Source organism: Theropithecus gelada, chromosome X (assembly GCF_003255815.1).
Source record: "Theropithecus gelada isolate Dixy chromosome X, Tgel_1.0, whole genome shotgun sequence".
In the NCBI taxonomy this organism is placed as follows: Eukaryota; Metazoa; Chordata; class Mammalia; order Primates; family Cercopithecidae; genus Theropithecus; species Theropithecus gelada.
In genome coordinates, this window is record NC_037689.1 from 31,803,398 (window position 1) to 31,823,967 (window position 20,570).

Sequence of the window (20,570 nt, forward strand, 5' to 3'; positions counted from 1 at the left end):
ACAGTCTACGTTTGAAAACATGTTGTGCATCAAAGTCGTCTGGTATTTGTGGCAGAATCATACCCCATTTGATGTAACTTGATTTAACCTGACCCATATAATGTGAAGGCATTTGCCCAGCAGGCCCTCTGTTCCTCTTTTAAACAGAGACCCTTTTTCAGACTCAGCCTGACCCCAAATGCTGCCAGTTTTCCATTAGAGTACTCTATTGCACTAAATGGCCTTAGAGGAGGCAGTTAGAATTTTATTTTTGAAAGAACAATATAGGTGAGTAGTAGTCTTTGAGAAGGCAAGAAATGTATTATGGAAACCAGGATCCATTTTAAAGCAAGCCTTGCTGTACATTTTCCCTAACCTTTTCCCATGAACCAAAAGAAAGATTAAAATTCCAACAGAAGGAAAATCGCCTTGGAGAAATATCTTGAGACCAATGGATTTATTTCATGTGTGACTTAAAATAGCCTGGGTTTCTAGCACCGCGTTAAGCTGTATTTCTAATGAGTTCCTGTTACCCTACTTTTCTTCAACTTTCTTTCACATGGCTTTTTCTACAGGCAGAAATAGGCTAATTGCTACCATAACAGTTTTACTATCTTTCTTTGAGAGATCCACAAAATGGCCCATTTTTAAGACAGGAGATCCAAAGGGTGGTGGGGGGGTGGGGGGATGCAGCTTTTCTGGGGTTGTTTCTTTGGACCCAAGGGTCGCATTTGGGATTGAGCTGCATTTCTGGGCTGTGAGCCTGGGCTGGCTGTATTGATTTCTTGTTCCTCCCAGGATTCATAATGCCATTTGGGCCAGTTATAAGTTAGTTCGTAAAAAGAAAAACAATGTATTAAGGTCATCGGGCAGCTAAGTAAGTTTCTTGTCACGTCAAACTCCAGCCCATGATGAGGTGAAGGAGCATAAGGAAAGCCAGAATGGAGGGCCCTGGGCTGTTTGGGGTGCCTGGAGTCTGGGGGGAAGCAGTGAATGTCCCCAAAGGGGCCATCTGGGTCAGGCCCATATTGCCAGACTTTGGCAACAAATGATCCGGTCACAGCAGGGGACCCTCACACAGCATTAGCTGCAGAGAGATGCCAATTCCACAGATGTTTGGCTAAAGCCCCTTATTAAGAATGTGTGGTTCATCCTCCGAACCTCTTTTCTGTGGGATTCTAGATGCTGTGTGTGAGTGTGGGATGGGGAGTTGCTCAGCAAGGGATTTTTGTGTGGCTTATTGTTCCTGCTCACCCCATTCTAGAGAACGCCAGACAGAGGCAGGAGGGCATTGTGAGCAATTCCATCATGTACTTCACGGAGGAACCCCCCGAGCTGCCGGCCAACAGCCCACATCCCCTGAAGCTGAGGCGCATCCTGAACCTCAGCCCATTTACAGTCACAGACCATACCCCAATGGAAACAGTGGTGGATATCTTCCGGAAACTGGGGCTCCGGCAGTGCCTGGTGACGCGGAGTGGGTGAGTAGCCGGACATGTGGCCAGAATGACCTAGGGAGAAAAAGATGAGCGAGACGTGGTCTCAGCCCTGAAGGATGTGGAGGGCCACAGGGTGGAACAGTCCTTCAAAGAGAATGGCAGTAAGCTGTGGTGAATGTGCTGAGAAGGAAATGTACAGGGGGCTTGGGACTTAGGGCTGGGCAGCCGTATAGCCAGGGAAGGGGGCAGTCCAGTTTGGACTGCTGCCTGGGCTGAGGGAGGTTGAGTAAAAAGGGGCAGAGCCACAGGAGAAGGGGTTGGTGTTGCTTTTCTACCCCCCCGCCACATGTGACACTTGGCTTAGGGAGGAGGTTCTGCTATAACATGATATATGCGGTCCTCAAAATCACAGCACTATGCAAAAAGTGATCCATGCAAACCACGGGACTTCTGGGAAAAATGGGGTTAGGTACACAACAGTCAAAAACTTCATCAGTGATACATGACATAAAAGAGGTGAGAATGTAATAAGAATGGTAGTACCAAGCCAGGTGCCATGAATGGCTCGTGCCTGTAATCTCAGCACTTCGGGAATCTGAGGCAGAGGATCACTTGAGCCCAGGAGTTCGAGACCAGCCTGAGTGGCAAGACCTTATCTCTACAAATACATTTTTATAAGATCAGCCAGGTGTGCTCATAGTCCCAGTAACTCGGGAGGCTGAGGCAGGAGGATCACTTGAGCCCAGACATCCAAGGCTGCAGTGTCCTAGGATTGTACCACTGCACTCCAGCCTCAGCAACAGAGCGAGACCCTGTCTTGTAAAAAGAAGAGTGGTAGTACCATGTTACACATTAGTTAAATGGTTAAGAAATACAGGGATATTGCCGGGCGCGGTGGCTCACGCCTGTAATCCCAGCACTTTGGGAGGCCGGGGCAGGTGGATCACGAGGTCAGGAGATTGAGACCATCCTGGCTAACACAGTGAAACCCCGTCTCTACTAAAAATACAAAAAAATAGCTGGGCATGGTGGCGGGCACATGTAGTCCCAGCTACTCGGGAGGCTGAGGCAGAAGAATGGCATGAATCCAGGACGTGGAGCTTGCGGTGAGCCGAGATTGCACCACTGCACTCCAGCCTGGGCGACAGAGCAAGACTCCATCTCAAAAAAAAAAAAAAAAAGAAATACAGGGATACAACAGAAATATGTCACTTCATCTTAAAAAGGCCTGAAGTTGGCTGCGGGGTGGGTTTCACAAGCTCTGACACTTATGAATTACTGGGAAGGGGTGGAAGGAGGGGAACCTGAACTCAAGGGGAAGTGGTCACAGCAGGTGTGGATGGGCATGGCTCCTCACACATGCGTGAACTGAGGTTGCTTGTGGATGTTTGGGGGCTGGGCACGTGCATTTTGTGTATGCTGATCTCACTGGGTTCAGCTGGGTACAGTTCTCTGCATTTGCCTAGAGTTTCTCATGGATGAAATCACACATAAGCAAAGGTAAAATTCATATTATGCTCAGATTGTTCCTAATATATCAATTTGTTTGAAACAACTTTGTTTTTGAAATAAACATGATTGGAGAATGGAGAGATTTCATGACCCCATGGCATTGTCCCTGCTGCCTCTTTTGTTTTGTGTTGTCACAAATCAGGAAACCAACAATGCAACGATCGAGGGTCCACTGTAGTAGCACCAGAGGTGCACTTCCTTAAAGGCCATTCCTTGGCCTCTGAGTGTCCCAAGTTCCATGGTATCAGAAGCTTGTATAAGGGAAGGGGTTGGCTTGGTCAGGGTAGCCTGGAACCTAGGGTTATATCTGCCCATTTTATTCCTTTATGGGCTGGGAGTAGGAGGCAGGGAATGGGTTCTGGAGACATTGGTACCTAATAAAGTTTAGGCCTTTATAGATTCCAGAGGCTCAACTATCTAATATAGCTTATATTTCCAGAGCCGGCACACTGTAACACAGCAGTTCTCAACTGGAATGATTTTACCTCTCGGGGACATTGGGCAATGTCTGCAGACAATTTGGGGTGTCATGACTGGAGGGAGGGATGCTATTTGGCATCTAGTGAGTAGAGGTCAGGGATGCTGCTAAACATCCTACAGTGAACAGGACAGCTCCACAATAAAACATCTGGCCCAAAATGTCACTAGTTGTGCAGTTGAGTCACCTTGGACTGGATGTCCCTGTATAGCTAAATGAGCAATCCTATTCATTCTGCTTTCTTCCTGCTGTCCTGGTAGCAAGCACATGGGGGGACAGGCTCTGCAATTTGCAAATTTACCCAGAGAACTCCTGGCCAGCAGAGTGAGCGTCCTCCTTAGCTCTGACTACAGAGAGAGCAGTGTCTTGCATGTGGGAGGTGCAATCAATAGGGAAAAATAAATGAGTCCTTGTGTTTGACAAGGCTAGGGATCATTTCTGCTGATGAATTTTAAAGGAGCTCAAGTGGTTTTTCAAACTTGAGTGTGGATCAAAATGCCCTGGAGGATTAAACCTCCAGGTTAAATCCAGATTTCTGGGCCCTGCCACAGAAGTACTGATCCCTGGAGGTCTAGGGTGAGGCCCAAGAATGTGCACTCCTGACAAGCTCCCAGGTGATGCTGCTTCTGCCAGTCTGGGGACCCCACCTTGAGAACCACTAAAGTCGATTGATACACTTGAGTTTCCAGTATTATACTTGGTATAAATACCACTGTGATTGGCCATGCTGTCTCAAGTGTGTAGCAGTTTCTCCTTTCCTTTAAAACAATAATCCAATGTCAGTTATCATTGGAATTTCAGTTCAATCAGGAAACTCTGCCCTTAATGCCCACTCACGCCTCACAGAGCCCCATGAGGTCTTCCCGTGAAGATCTGGGTGCCGAAATTGGCCCGGAATGTGCTTCAAGAAAGCAAAATTGCACTCTCTCTCACTCTACATCTTTTAAACAAACACAGATGCTGCTGCGTTAGTGCTGGCAAGGGATCCTTGTCTGCGGGGCCTTTCATCTCCTTGGGCTTCTTGCCAGGTCAGGCACGTCTCTGGCCAGCTCTCATGTTTGATGTGCTCGGCCACCCTGTGCCTTCCCTGCTCGGGATGGCCATGAGCCTGAGCTCCACCACTGGCCTGGATCACCTGCAGCATTTCTCAGGTCTGGGGTTCAAGGGGCATCATAAAACTGGACCAGGAATCAGAATGTGACAATCTAGGAAGCCTCCAGTTGCTAAGAATGAATTTGGGTGAGATTTTCCCTATGAAAGTTCTAGAAAGGAAAAGTGAGTAAGGGAGGCGGTGTCAGATTTTCCCCAAGCCCTACTAGGTGGTCCACAGGGGCTTGGACAGGGTAGCTTTCGCAGAAGAGCCCAGCTGCTCGAATCTGAATTATGTCCTTGGTCATAGATCTGGTCGTTTATAATTCACTGAATTTGCTTGAACTACTACCCAAAGGGGCTGGAAGTTCAAACACTTGATTTAAATCAAATAGGACATTTCATGCCACTAACGAAGCCTGCTGGATTTGATGTTACCTCCTTCTGGGTTGATGTTCGGCTTTCTTCTTTTGTGATAATTATCATCACAGGCCAGGGCACAATTTATGCACGAACCCAAGGCAGCTCCTGAATTCATATTTCCCTAGCGCTGTTATAATCAACTGAACTTTTAGACATTACAGTCACAGAGCTTTAAAAGGAGGTTTTCAGAACGCAAATACTTGATCTTTTGATACTGTCTCCAGGGTGAAGATAGGGAAACAAAAACCAGGTTTTGTAGATATGGGAGGGTTCCGTGTATATGTGTGTGTGTGTGTGTGTGTGTGTGTATGTACGTATGTGTGTGTTATAGTTATCACTTTGCAAACACTAACAAGTCTTATTTTTTTCAAAGCAACATTGGTTTATTCAACATTATATTGAGCATCTATTTTAGCTGGGAACTGTAGGGGGCACAAAAAGTGTTTTTGTTGTTGTTGTTGTTGTTTTTTTTTTTTAAAGCCAAGGAGCTTGTTATCTACTAAGGAACATGGACATAATCCAGTTTAAGTGGTGCTACCCAAGGCAGGCTCTCCAGTGGGGACTGTTCTGTTTTTTTTTTTTTTTAAATTTAATTTAAAGTTCTGGGATACATGTGCAGGAAGTGAAGTCTTGCTACATAGGTAAACGTGTGCCATGGTGGTTTCCTGCACCTACCAACCCATCACCTAGGTAGGTAGCCCCACATGCATTAGCTATTTATCCTGATGCTCTCCCTCCCCAACCCACGACAGGCCCCAGTGTGTGTTGTTCCCCTCCCCGTGTCCATGTGTTCTCATTGTTCGGCTCCCACTTATAAGTGAGAACATACAGTGTTTGGTTTTCTGTTCCTGTGTTAGTTTGTTGAGGATAATGGCTTCCAGCTCCATCCATGTCCCTGCAAAGGACATGATCTCATTCCTTTTTATGGCTGCATAGTATTCCATGGTATATATGTGCCACGTTTTCTTTAGCCAGTCTATCACTGGTGAGCATTTGGGTTGGTTCCATGTCTTTGCTATTGTGAATGGTGCTGCAGTGAACGTACGTGTGCATGTATCTTTATAATAGAATGCTTTGTATTCTTTTGGATATACGCTCAGTAATGGGATTACTAGGTCAAATGGTATTTCTGGTTCTAGGTCTTTGAGGAATCACCACACTGTCTTCCATAATGGTTGAACTAATTTACATTCCCACCAACAGTGTAAAAGCATTCCTGTTTCTCCACACTCCCACGAGCATCTGTTTTTTCTTGACTTTAATAATTGCCATTCTGATTGATGTGCGATGGTATCTCATTGTGGTTTTGATTTGCATTTCTCTAATGATCAGTGATGTGGAGCTTTTTCTGATATGTTTGTTGGCTATATAAATGTCTTCTTTTGAGAAGTGTCTGTTCATGTCCTTTGCCCACTTTTTGATGGGGTTGTTTTTTTCTTGTAATTTTTTTCCTTGTAGATTCTGCATGTTAGACCTCTGTCAGATGGATAGATTGCAAAAATTTTCTCCCATTCTGTAGGTTGTCCGTTCATTCTGATGATAGTTTCTTTTTCTGTGCAGAAGCTCTTTAGTTTAATTAGGATCCATTTGTCAACTTTTGCTTTTGTTGCAATTGCTTTTGAGGTTTTCATCATGAAATCTTTGCCTGTGACTATGTCCTGAATGGTATTGCCTAGATTTTTTTCTAGGCTTTTTATCGTTTTGGGTTTTACATTTAAGTCTTTAATCTATCTTGAGTTAATTTTTGTATAAGGTATAAGGAAGGGGTTCAGTTTCAATTTTCTGCATATAGCTAACCAGTTCTCCCAGCACCATTTATTAAATAGGGAGTCCTTTCCCCATTGATTGTTTTGTTAGCTTTGTCAAAGATCAGATGGTTGTAGATATGTGGTCTTATTTTTGAGATCTCTATTCTGTTCCATTGGTCTATGTACCAGTACTGTAGTGTTTTGGATACTGTGGCCATGTAGTATAGTTTGAAGTTGGGTAGCATGATGCCTCCAGCTTTGTTCTTTTTGCTTAGGATTTTCTAGGCTATATGGACTCTCCACCCAAAAACAACAGAATATACATTCTTCTTGGTGCCACATGACACTTACTCTAAAATCAATCACATAACTGGAAGTAAAACACTTCTCAGCAAATGCAAAACAACTGAAATCATAACAAGCGGTCTCTCAGACCACAGTGCAATCAAATTAGAACTCAAGATTAAGAAACTCACTCAAAACCACACAACTACATGGAAATTGACAACCTGCTCCTGAATGACTCCTGGGTAAATAATAAAATTAAAGCAGAAATCAAGAAATTCTTTGAAACCAATGAGAACAAAGAGACAACATACCAGAATCCCTTGGACACAGCTATAGCAGTGTTAAGAGGGAAATTTATAGCCCTAAATGCCCACATCAAAAAGCTAGAAAGATCTCAAATCGACACCCTAACATCACAACTAAAAGAACTAGAGAACCAAGAGCAGACAAACCCCAAAGCTAGCAGAAGACAAGAAATAGGCAAGATCAGAGCAGAACTGAAGGAGACAGAGATACAAAAAACCCTTCAAAAAGTCAAACCTAACAAATCCAGGAGTTGTTGTTTTGAAAATATTAATAAAATAGGCTGCTAGCTAAAGTAATAAAGAAGAAAAGAGAGAGGAATCGAATATACACAACCAAAAATGATACAGGGGATATCACCACTGACCCCACAGAAATACAAACAGCCATCAGAGAATACTATATCACCTCTATGTAAATAAACTAGAAAATCTAGAAGAAATAGATAAATTACTGGATGCATACACCCTCCCAAGACTGAACCAGGAAGAAGTTGAACCCCTGAATAGACCAAATTCTGAAATTGAGGAAGTGATAAATAGCCTACCAACCAAAAAAATCCCAGGACCAGACAGATTTACAGCTGAATTCTTCGTACCAGAGGTACAAAGAGGAACTGGTACCATTTCTTCAGAAAGTATTCCAAACAATTGAAAAGGAGGTACTCTTCCCCAACCCATTTTATGAGGCCAGCATCATCCTGATACCAAAACCTGGCAGAGATACAACAAAAAAAGAAAACTTCGGGCCAATATCCCTAATGAACATTGATGCAAAAATCCTCAATTAAAACAAAAAAATACTGGCAAACTGAACCTGGCGGCATATCAAAAGGCTTATTCACCACGATCTAGTCAGCTTCATCCCTGGGATGCAAGGCTGGTTCAACATACACAAATCAATAAATGTAATTCATCACGCAAACAGAATGAAAGACAAAAACCACATGATTATCTCAATAGATGAAGAAAAGGCCTTAGATAAAAATAACATCCCTTCATGTTAAAAACTCTCAATTAAGTAGGTATTGATGGAGCATACCTCAAAATAATAAGAGTCATTTATGACAAACCCACAGCCAATATCATACTGAGTGGGCAAAACCTGGAAGCATTCCCCTTGAAAACCAGCACAAAACAAGGATGCCCTCTCTCACCACTCCTATTTAACATATTGTACAATTCACCCATTTAAAATGCATGATTCAGTGGTTTTTAGTAGAAAATGGGTTATGCATTCATCACCACAATTTTAGATCATTTTCATCACCCCAAAAAGAAACCCCACACCCCTTAGCTGTTACCTCCTATACCACAGCCCTTGGCAACCACTACTCTACTTCTTTCTGTCTCTGGACTTGCCTATTCTGGACATTTCATGTCAATACAGTCATGCACTATGTGGCCTTTTGTGTTTGGCTTCTTTCACTGAGCATCATGCTGTCTGTCTTTTTTTTTTTTGAGATGGAGTCTCGCTCTGTTGCCCAGGCTGGAGTGCAGTGGCGTGATCTCGGCTCACTGCAAGCTCCACCTCCCGGGTTCACACCATTCTCCTGCCTCAGCCTCCCTAGTAGCTGGGACTACAGGCGCCCACCACTATGCCCGGCTAATTTTTTTGTATTTTTACTAGAGGTGGGGTTTCACTGTGTTAGCCAGGATGATCTCGATCTCCTGACCTCGTGATCCGCCCATCTTGGCCTCCCAAAGAGCATCATGTTTTCAAGGTTCGTCCACACTGAAGATGTTTCCGTACTTCTTTCCTTGTTAGGGCTGAATCATCTTGCATTGTGTGGATAGACCACATTTTGCTGATCAATTCATTAGTTGATGGACATTTGGTTTCCCTTTTTTTCTTTTTTAAAAATTATTTTTAATTTTTGTGGGTACATAGGTGTATATATTTATGGGTATATGGTATATTTTGATACAGGCATGTAATGCATAATAATCATATCAGGGTAAATGGAGTCTCCATCACCTCAAGCATTTATCCTTTGGGTTACAAACATTCCAATTCTTTTAGTTATTTTTAAATGGACAGTTAAATTATTGATTGTAGTCACCCTGTTGCACTGTCAAATACTAGATTGTATTCATTCTTTTAAACTATCTTTTGTACCCATTAACCATCCTCCATCCCCTCCTCCCCCCTCCCCCATTCCCTTTAGTTTTCAGATGAGGAGGTGAGACTCTAAGAAGCAAAACACTGCTCAAGGTTAAAGGGAATTGGTTGCAGAGCCAGTCTCATCTGGGTTCTTACAGGTCTCCTATCTCCTGAGGCACAATCAGCTGCCAGGTGCTGGGAGGACCTTTGATGGAGAACCCTGCCAACTGACCCTAACCCTTGAGGACATCAATCCCCTCCATACAGCACCCTCTGGGACCAACAACAGTGGGGAGTAGACCTGGGCATGACGGGAAGATATGTGGCAGCATCCTTAAGTATCCAGATTCCTGGAATGGCTGCATTTTGGGATACCTGTTCAGTAAAATACTGAGGATATGGGGCCAGGTAATGGGATTCCTGTGTCCTATGTTTATGGTATATTATAGATTCACCCGCAGAGGTCTATTTGTGTCTGAAAGCTCCTGGGTGGGAGTAACAGTGAAAGTATTTAAGAGCTGGTGCCAGATGATGAACTCATTTGTTATGAATTGTGGGGAGTTCGCTGTAGTTCTATAAGGTATGAGGTTGGCAGGGGACATCCCAGGGTGTCTAGCTCAGTGGCTATAAACCAACTGATGTGGAACTATTTTAGTACTTTTTAATCTGGATGGTGGTTCTCAACCAGGGGCAATCCTGTCCCCCCTCCACAGGAGACATTTGGCATTGTCTGGAGACATTTTGGTTGTCATGATGGGGGATGGGGATGCTGCTGCATCTAGTGGGTAGAGGCCCAGGATCCTGCTATATGTTATACAGTGCACAGAATGGCCTCTCTGCAACAAATAATTAGCCAGCCTAAATGTCACTAGTGCCAAGGTGGAGAAACCCTGCGTAAAGCCTTCCCAGGTGGAGGGCTGGATGGGTGGAAGGAGTCCTATGGGCCCAGCTTGGGACTCATTTCACTGCTACTGCATGGGAAGGGGCCTCACTGGGGACTCTTATCTGCCTATAAATAGAGGCCCTTCCCAGTTACAAAGCCACCTTTCCTAACTATCATGGCTTTCTTGAAATTAATTAGAATCATCAGAGCTAGAACAAAATTTACCTGACCCTGGGAGGAAACCTTGTTTAAAAACATTTATTTAAATTTTTGTGGGTACATAGTAGATGTGTATATTTATGGAATACATGAGATGTTTTGTTACAGGCATGCAATGTATAATAATCACATCATAGAGAATGGGGTGTCCATCCCCTCAAGCATTTGCCCTTTGTGTTACAAACTATCCAACCGTACTCTTTTCATATGCCTGTTTGCTATTTGTATGTCTTTTGAGAAATGTCTATCCAAATATTTTGCCCGTTTTTTTTGATCAGATTATTAGATTTTTACCTATAGAGTTATTTGAGCTCCTTATACATTCTGGTTATTAATCCCTTGTCAGATGGGTAGTTTGCTAGTGTTTTCTCCCATTCTGTGGGTTGTCTCTTCACTTTGTTGATTGGGAAACCTTTATTTCTTATGTGGGCCTCTAAGGCTCTGACATGCCTCAGGTCTGGAGGCCTGGACTGCTCTTCTCAGCAGCAATAAACGGCTGCCAAAGCAAAAGGGCAACTCTGATGAGACCGGGGCCCACTAAAGCTTTTGCAACCGTAGAAGCAGGGTGATTTGGCAAAGTATTGGGTGACAGTGCCCTTGAGAAAATGTGTATCTCTGGTTGATTGATTGCAATGGGCCCTCGTTATGACAGTTGAGCCCGAAGCAACTAAGACAAATCAGAATGGAAAGAAATGTTTTCATGCTCTGCCAGCTGGACCCAGCAACCTTCCTGTGTGAGGAGACCAGAGCCCTTGTTGGACCTTGAATCTATCAACTGTGTTCATGTTCACAGATGGGTTTTCCCAGGAGAACTCAGCATCTCACTGCAAAGAAGACTACTAACATTTGTTTCCTTTAGGTAGGTCTTGTTTCAGGATTATAACAACATTTAGGTTTACAGAACAATTGAGCAAAAAGTGCAGAGTTCCCATATATCCCCTTCTCCCCCCTCAGTTTCCACTATTGTCAATATCTTGCATTACTGTTGTATTTGTTGTAATTGATGAACCAATATCAATACATTATTATTAACTAACATCCATAATTTACTTTAGAGTGTACTCTGTGTCATATATTTCTGTGGATTTTGACAAATATATAATATCATGTATCCACCATTACAGGATGATACAGAGTAGTTTCACTGCCCTAAAAATCCCCTGTGCTCTGCCTATTTATCCCTCTCTTCCACCCCCAAACCCTGACAACCACTGATCTTTTTACTGTCTCCATAGTCTCCATCCTTTTCCAGAATGTTGTGTATTATGTAGTTGGAATCATTCAGTATGTAGCCTTTTCAGACTGGCTTCTTTCATTCAGCAATACACGTTTTGATTTTCCTCCAGGTCTTTTGATGACTTGATAGCACTTTTGTTTTTATTGCTGAAGAATATCCATTGTCTGGATATGCTACAGTTCAGTTTATCCAGTCACCTACTAAATAACATGTTGGTTGCTTCCAGGTTTTGGCAATTATGAATGAAGCAGACGTCTTCTAAGACATTTTCTTTACATAACTACCAAACCATAATGATGTAAAATTAACAGTAACTCAATGTATCATCCAATATCCAGTTGATATTCATTCAAATGTCAACTCAGAATTCCATCAAAGTTTGTGCATTGCATTGTTTTGCCTTTTTAGTCTCTTGTCTAGAACAGTTCCCTGCCTTGTTTTATTATTATTATTTTTTAATGACAGAGATTTTAAAAAATAATTCCAACTTTTATTTTAGATACAGGAGGTACATGTGCAGGTCTGTTACATGCAAAGATTTCCTTTGAAGAGTCCAGACCAGTAGTCTCACATTCTGGGTCTGATTATTTCCTCATGATTCAATTTGGCTTAAGTAGTTTTTGGCAGCATTCCAACATAGGTAATGTTATAGAGTCTGCTTTTCTGACTTTGTTGATGGTAAGCTCCATTGCTTGGATGAGGTGGTGATGACCAGAACCCTCCATTGTAAAGTGACATTTTTCTCTTTGTTCATAATCTGTAGAAAAGTACTTTGAGACCATGTGAATTTTCTGTTTTCCAGCAACCATTCACCCAATGATTTTGGTATCCATTAATAATTATTGGTTAAGCTAATTATTACATTGGGGGTTGCAAAGTATTGTCAAATTCTGTCCTGCTTCCTGCGTTTATCAAGTACTCCTCCCCATTTAAGAAAAACAATCACTGTAGGGTCATGACATATTCTTTTAATGTTTTTGTAATTTATATTGTCATTATTCTGTTTGCTTAGCATGCTCTCTCACTATTTTACTCTTTCCTAAAGATGTTGCTGTGAGTTGGAGGGGAAGGGGCCTTATCTGCTGTCTCCCTCAGTGTGATAGATGGGGAAACCAACACAAGAAACGGATACCTTTTCCAAGACTGTTTAAGGTCCAGTGTAGTCAGAGTCAAAAAAGTCAGAATTCTGGCCTGACAGTTTCACTAATCAGCGTCTATTTCACCAGGTGTAACTGATTTGAATACTGCTTAGAATACTTACATCCCCTTTTCATATTCACTAAGAGATAAATTTGACTAATTTTGCCTTAATTAAATGACAGTATATTACAATTATGTTTTCTGTTTTTTTTTATATTATCATACTACACAGAGTAGAAACCCATTATTTTAATGGGTTTAATACTATACAGTATTTTAGTGTGAGACTACCAGAGTTTGCTTCCCCATACCCCTTTTTTGGGGGGTACAGTGGAGATACAGTGAGTACTATTTTGCAGACTTATGTGGCAATGGAACTTCTTTTTTTCCAAAGAAGTTGTTCACTTCTCCTTCTCTCAGACTTTTCATTTTACCCAAGGGGCATGATGTGTTCCTGCAGGTCATCATTTAGTAAAATAATGAAGCAAGGCTTGCTATGAATGGTTGTGCAAATGTGCACTGTATACTCCAGAGGGCACAATTTCCACTGCAGTGTTTGTGAGCAGTGCTCCTTGGCATTGTGTGATATACAGTCTTGGTGGTCCCATACAATGGACTCTGGGAAGTGGCATTCTTTTTATAAGTTGAAAGCAATGGAATTTTGGAAGAGGAGGCAATTTACATATGTAGTCAGAGATAAATGTCAAACTTTATCCTCCCAGTAAGATAGAATTACAAATAGAATCACTTTTTATCTTGTACTTAAAATTTCTTTTACTTAAAATACCTTATACTTGGAATTCCTGTGGTGTGGTCAAGTTTTGACAATGCCGTTCATAAACCCTTTTAAAATTGATTATAGTCTTGAAATTTAACAGGATATAGTAGTCATCATAGGTTTACTGCCTTAATAAACAAGCTTGCTATCTCTGTGACCTAATGCAATAAAGGTTTATTTTTCTCACATGTTACATCCAGTGTGGCTTGCAGGTGGGCTCTGGACCTAGGTCTTTGAATCTGGTGGCTCCTAAGTCAATCCTCAGAGCCCTTCACTGGCTCCTGTGCCTCTGGCTGCCAGATGAGAAGAGAGAGTGGGGAGAAATGCACAGGAGACCTGGGAGCGGCATCTGTCACCTCCACCCATAGGCATTGGCCAGTGCTCCCTCCATTGGCTCTGCCTAACCACAAGGGAGGCTGGGAAATGTTGTCTGTCTCTGTGTCCACATGGAAAAGGCACTGGGGTTTAGGGAGAGGGATGAGTCATTGTTGCAAGGCTGACCTCTTTTCTCTATTTGTTTCTTCTCCAGGAGACTTCTTGGCATCATCACAAAAAAGGATGTTCTGAGACATATGGCCCAGATGGCAAACCAGGACCCCGAATCCATCATGTTTAATTAGCAACAAGGTGGCAATTATTTTCAGAAAAACACTGACTGTGTCATTTAAAAAGAAATAAATGATATGTTATTATCCCAATGAAAGATCATGCATTGGGGACAGCGGAAACAAAAGCTTTATTTGAAAGGCGGGGAAGAAGGATGAAACCTTTAAAAACAAAAATGAAAACATCAATGAGTAGGCATTTTATAGCTTTAACCCCGTACGAGTTTCAAGCTGTGTTTCCTAATGAGTTTGCTACTGCTGTGGGAGCATGTGGGTGGGTAAATGATGTAAATGATGTGATCTGTACAAGTATGTGGAGCATGAATGCTGACTCAAGAAACTTTTACCCCTTCTGCTCAAGGCTGATGTTTGTAACTTATGAACACACGTGAAGTGTTGAGTCCAAAAGACAAAGGGGTATCGGCATGTCAGTGTCATTATTTATTGGTTCTTGAAGTTTTGCTGCTATGTTACTGAATCATACTAAAGACATTTGCACTTACTTTGTTGAAAAAGAAAGAAATTAAATTTGAACACAGTGAAAGCTGCAAGTATGCCAGTGGGTCCACTCACGACCATCCCGTTTCTTGCTCCTGTTCTCAGCCTGTAATCTGGCTTATCCATCAGTTTCTGAACCAACATCAGGGGCGCCTGCCATGATGAGTGTGAAGAAATCATTTCTCTATGCAAGACTGGCATCCTGGGACTGCATGATGAACTATTGGAGCATATAGTACTGTGCTGTGTCTCCTCCCATACAAAGGGACACATCCTTATTTTGAGGATATACTCACCCGATCATTGATTTGCATCCGCATTGCATTTGCTTCATTTATTTATTGCTTTTGCCCATGCATTCAATATTGATCAGCTCAGCACTTCCATGGGCCACAGCCGGTATGCCCCCAGCCTGCCATAAGCGTGGTTTCATTTCCAAGTAGCATATGCAAAGTCCAAACAGGCTACCCAATGTTACTACTTATTTTTCCTCTCAGGTCTTATCAGATGCGGCTGTGGAGAGGATGAGGCATACGAGTGCTCAGTTGGAATCCCTCCAAATGGATTGCAAGAGAAATACTAAATTGATTCTAAATCGGTTCCATTATCTTCTCTGTAGGATGCAAAACGTCCAGTTTTAATGTATAAGCATGCACTTCATACTAGCAATCACAACGCAGGAGGACAGCATTAAATTTTATACAGCCAATTTGAGCACTGGGCATCTTTGTATTTGAACTTAACGACACATTTACTCTTTTAGTCAGGATTTTGGTCTTTTCTGCGGGAAGGAATTAAGCTATGTATTAGGTCCACCATATGATCTGTGTAAGTAAGATTATCCCACTTGCCCTTTCTCTTTAGTCTTTGTCCCTTCCTTTTCACTAAGTGCCCCTCATCCTTTTCAATCTCATTGTCACTGGATAGTGCTGCATCACTTAGGTGTCTATTTGGCTGCAAATAACAGAAAACCCAGCAAACGCTGAAGGGCTGGATAAGAACCCTGAGAAGGGGGTACTCCAGGACTGTCCCCATAATATCATTGGGATCCCCATCCAGTTGCTATTTCTTTTTCACCATTTTCACCTTTTGTCCTCTGACTTATTGCCTCAGAGTTGCAAGATGGTTCCTGCACTGTCAGGTATCATGCCTGCTTTCTAAGTGGGAAGAGGAAGGAAGGGAGAGGCAAGCAACTAGGTACAACGTCTATCAGGAAAGCAAAGCTTCCCCAGAGATGCTCAGCTTGTATGCATTGACTGGAAGTTTGTCACGTGGCTCCCTCTAGCCACACACTAGTGTGGGAAGGAAAATATTGAGCTAGTCACATTACTCTCTGAACGAAATTCATATAATCTTATTAAGGAAGAGTGTTGGTCTTCAGGAGGGGAAGTTTGCTGTATTGGATGCCGTCATCATGTCCTTGTCATTGCCCTTACTGTTTTCATTCTTGCCAAACCCCTGTGAATGCTCTTCTAACCTTCCTGTTCCCCACCCCTTCTCTCAGATTTGACCTAGAATTCCCAGCCCAAATCCATAATTTCTTAGCTCTAATAAGAATTTTCATGTTGGACAAAAACCTAGCTACAAATGGGTTTCTATGAAACTTCTGATTAATGTGCAAAATATATATTTTCTCTGGGTTAAGACATTTTTAAGTCAGATCATGCTGACACACTAAGAAAATTTGTGTAATTCATTGACCCCTTCCTTCCAAAATAACAAGTAGCCACCTCAGTGTGACAATATCCAGTCAATAGTAGAGAATTTAATCCTTGGTCCTATAAAAGAATAAAATTCATTGTCATATTTATAGTACGTAAGCCTCAAGTAACAGGTCTTAATGTTAGTGTTGGTGTTGTGGTTTCTACGGAACATTTACAAGTGAAGTTGGATTCTCCTGGGCTTTAAATCCTAAAAAGTCTTAATGACCACTTCATGTAGTTCCCCTCTTATTCCCCTGTGGTCTCCTCAGAGCCAGTGTGTGCTGGGAAAGAGTATTAGTTATAGCCTGGCTTTATAGAATCCAGGAGGTCCTTTTAGCTGAAACGAGCAGCTTCAAAAGGGAACATGAAACAGTGAAAAGATAGCCAAAGGTTAGTGAAACCACAGCATTTCTTTCTAATCTGGCTGAGGCCATGGAGGGGAATGAAGGGAAAATATGCTTCCGGGCCAAGGTCACTGAGGGGGACCTTAGAATTTGTGTCCTCCCCAGTGCTTAGAGTAGAGATATCTGCAAATTCATGGCAAACAGTTGGAAGAGTTACTTAACTGAAACAACCCAGTCTTACTTTCTTTTGTAAGTTGATCCTCTGATTTATTGGGGGGTTCAGGCTCTCCTCAATAGAAGGTCAAAGTTGGACAGGTGGACTAAGGTCAAGGATGAGGAGTCTGCAGTGGGGACTACCACAGCAAACTGTCTTCCTTCTGTGGAGTCCTAACTCAGTCATGTGGTCCACTTGCCCAGGGGCCTGGGGGCTCAGACAAACCCCATGGGGAACATGCTGCCATGCACTGTCTCTTGTAAATGTAGTTGGGTAGGGATCCCGAGGGTATTTGCTCTTTCCAAATGCAGAACTTCTATCCACTTTATCTGGTTATCTGATGAACAGCACGGGGACGTGGAGGTGAAATAAGCATCTTTCAGAATAATGTTTTTTTTTTCCTCTTCCAGAACCAAAGGCTTTAGATATTTGTGGAACTTTCTGGATTCCTTCCGAATCAGGTTTACATAAAAAACTATCAACACATCATGGGAAAGGAGCTGTTTCATGATACACATCACGTGTTTCTTGCTCTCACTGAGGAAATGTGTTGTACAAAAGCACCAAATAAGGGCACCCTGGAAGTGACATGTGTGTTTCTTCTAAGTGGTTTTAGTGCATCCCCTGGGATTGCAGATGCTCATGTGGCTTTTAGGGAAAGGCAGAATATGCTAGAAGTCGAAGTCATTCAATATTCACTGCTTACTGTTACTTGGAACCGGATAATCTCAGTTCTTTGTTCAGTCTTTCCCAAAGACCTTACAAAGGAGATGTGTAAATAGATAGATTTTGAGACTAATAAGTCACAGAAATGGAAAATTTTAGAGCAGTTTGTGTCACTTAGGTGAGAACTGATTACTTTAAATTACCAACATGTGTGAATTCTACTTAGTATTCATTATTAGATGCTGAGCTGGAAAAGATGAGAAACCCAAGGAAAACTATTGAATTACCACATAATTGTAATATTATGCTTTCATTTTAATTTTGTATGGGCAGTGTTCTATCAGACTAAGCTTCTAGCCTTTGAAATGATTTACATGAGGAGAGAGCCTGTATATCTGACTTGAGAAACATTAAGCAGACCCTATTTTCACCATCGCGGTAATAACTATTTATTTGCTATCCTAGAGGTGCTGGGAATGAGCCTCCGGGTGACTTGATGAGATATATTCACATTTGGTATTGGAACGACCACATAGCAACGTGTTGGGTTTTTTTTATTGTAACACTCTGTGTAAATGTTGGCACCTTATTAAATATTAAATGTTTGAACTCTATTTTTAAAAATAAAATAAGCCCAGAATCTGCAACAAACATGTTGTAAATGGAAGAGATACTGATTTCACAGTGTGTTTCTACACAGTAGAACCTCCGGAAACCTGGTCCCCATGACTTGGTAGAACTATCCAGTAAAGTTAAAGACCCATCTTAAGACTGGTATACAGATTGTGAAGTCCATTAGGTCAACTTTAAAATTCCTTGTTCTTGGCTGGGTGGGCAATGACCAAATGAAAATTCAGACTGAGGCTATCAGTTTCCAAGGATTGGGTAGGAACACTGTCCTCAGGCCATCTGTGTTTGCCCTGTGTGAAGGCTGGGGAGTACAGCTTGGGCGATGGTCTAACATTCATTCATTCTTTCATCCTTTCTTTCAAGAGCAAATTTTCTATTTATTTGGGAACCACAAGGGTTGAATTATGTCTTTTCATATGAGTTTTTTTTTTTCATGAAAACTTTCTACTTTACAGAAAATTTGAAAGAAAGAAAAGAAAGGAACAAAGGATGCCCACAGATCCTTGACCTAGAAGAGGTGCTATTTAATATGGGTGGTTGGTGATTAGAGGAGTCCCCACTGGTTAGGGGAGGGGACCAGCTGGAGGTACAGCTGGGAAAAGGATAGCCTCAGCAGAGGGGACAGCTAAGTGCAAATGTCCTGAGGTGGAAATGGGCCTAGCCTGCTGGGGGCCCACCGGGGTGGATGGCTGCAGCCTTGGGATGGGAGTGGGGGTATTTGAAGTTGGGTTTGTTTTCCCTTTGGGAGGAGGGTAGACACAGCAGATGCTTCAGGGTCTTGAAGGACCAGGTAAAGTCCTGGAATTCAGAGGAGTGACATGATTTGACTTGGGTTGTCCACAAACCATTCTGACTGTTGGACAGCAAGACTGGAAGTCAGGGCTCTGGTTAAGAGTATTATTGCAAATACGCCAGGTGCAGTGGCTCGTGCCTGTAATCCCAGCACTTTGGGAGGCCGAGGCAGGCAGATCACTTGAGGTCAGGAGTTTGAGACCAGCCTGGCCAACATGGCAAAACCCTGTCTCTACTAAAAAATACAAAAATGAACCAGGCATGGTGGCAGGCGCCTGTAATCCCAGCTACTCAGGAGGCTGAGGCAGAAGAATCACTTGAACCTGGGAGGCAGAGGTTACAGTGAGCTGAGATCGTGCCACTGTGCTCCAGCCTGGGCAACAGAGCGAGACTCCATCTCAAAAAAAAAAAAAAAAAAAAAAAAAAAGGTGAGTGATGATGGGGGCTTGCCCCAGAAAGATTCTTGAATTCCAGTTTTACAGTTGCCCCTCAGTATCTGTGGGGAATTGCTTTCAGGACCCCCCATAGATTCCAAAATTCATGATGCTTAAGCCCCTTATATAAAATGCTGTATTATTTGCATATAGCCCATGCACATCCTCCTGTCTGCTTTAAATGTTCTCTAGATTACTTAGAATACCTAGTTCAATGTAATGTTATGTAAATAATTGTTATACTGCATTGTTTATGGAATAGTGACAAGAAAAAAGTCTGTACACGTTCAGTACAGATGCAACCATCCATTTTTTTTCCTGAATATTTTCAATCCACAGTTGAATCCACAGATGCAGAACCCATGGATATGGAGGGCAAACTGTATTTCCAAGGTAGAGCCAACAGATTTGCTGATGGACTGGATATAAAATGGTACAACCAAGTTGCCATTTACTGAGATGGGCTAGACTAGGTGAGGAGCTCCCTTTTGGAAATGCTACGTGAGAGATGTCTCTTAGACATTCAAGTTTGGAGCTCAGGGGAATCATTAATGTTTGAGATGTAAATCAAGCCATTGGCATATTGGTGGCATTTAAAGCCATGCCTGGAAACTTTTGTGGTCTCATGATACCCTAAAAGCAAACAGAATAATCTTTTTTTTTTTTTTTTGAGATAGAGTCTCACCCTGTTGCCCAGGCTGGAGTGCGGTGGCGTGATCTTGGCTCACTGCAGCCTCTGCCTCCTGGGTTCAAGTGATTCTCCTGTCTCATCCTCCTTAGTAAATAGGATTACAGCCGCACACCATCACGCCTGGCTAATTTTCCATATTTTTGGTAGAGACAGGGTTTCACCATGTTGGCCAAGCTGGTCTCGAATTTCTGACCTCAAGTGATTCGTCCGCCTCGGCCTCCCAAAGGGCTGAGATTACAGACATGAGTCACTGCACCCAGCCAGAATAGTCTTCCAACAGAATTTCAATATTGAGTTTTCAGGGAGTCACACCAATGTCACAGGCCGATAGGACTGCACTTGAGTTCCAGCTCCATTGAGTCCTGGCTCCGTGT

The 20,570-nt window shown here is 42.5% G+C and overlaps 1 protein-coding gene across 2 annotated transcripts in view; it reads left to right on the forward strand.

Annotated features, from left to right (window-relative positions):
- CLCN4 (chloride voltage-gated channel 4) overlaps positions 1 to 18,305 on the forward strand; it is a 78,187-nt gene extending 59,882 nt beyond the window's left edge. For both annotated transcript variants that reach the window (XM_025372900.1, XM_025372901.1), the window contains 2 exons: positions 1,244 to 1,460; positions 14,149 to 18,305. In XM_025372900.1, the coding sequence (XP_025228685.1) occupies positions 1,244 to 1,460; positions 14,149 to 14,239 (308 nt within the window). In that variant the 3' untranslated portion in view covers positions 14,240 to 18,305. The remainder of the gene's footprint in view (positions 1 to 1,243; positions 1,461 to 14,148) is intronic.
- Positions 18,306 to 20,570: the final 2,265 nt, after the last annotated feature.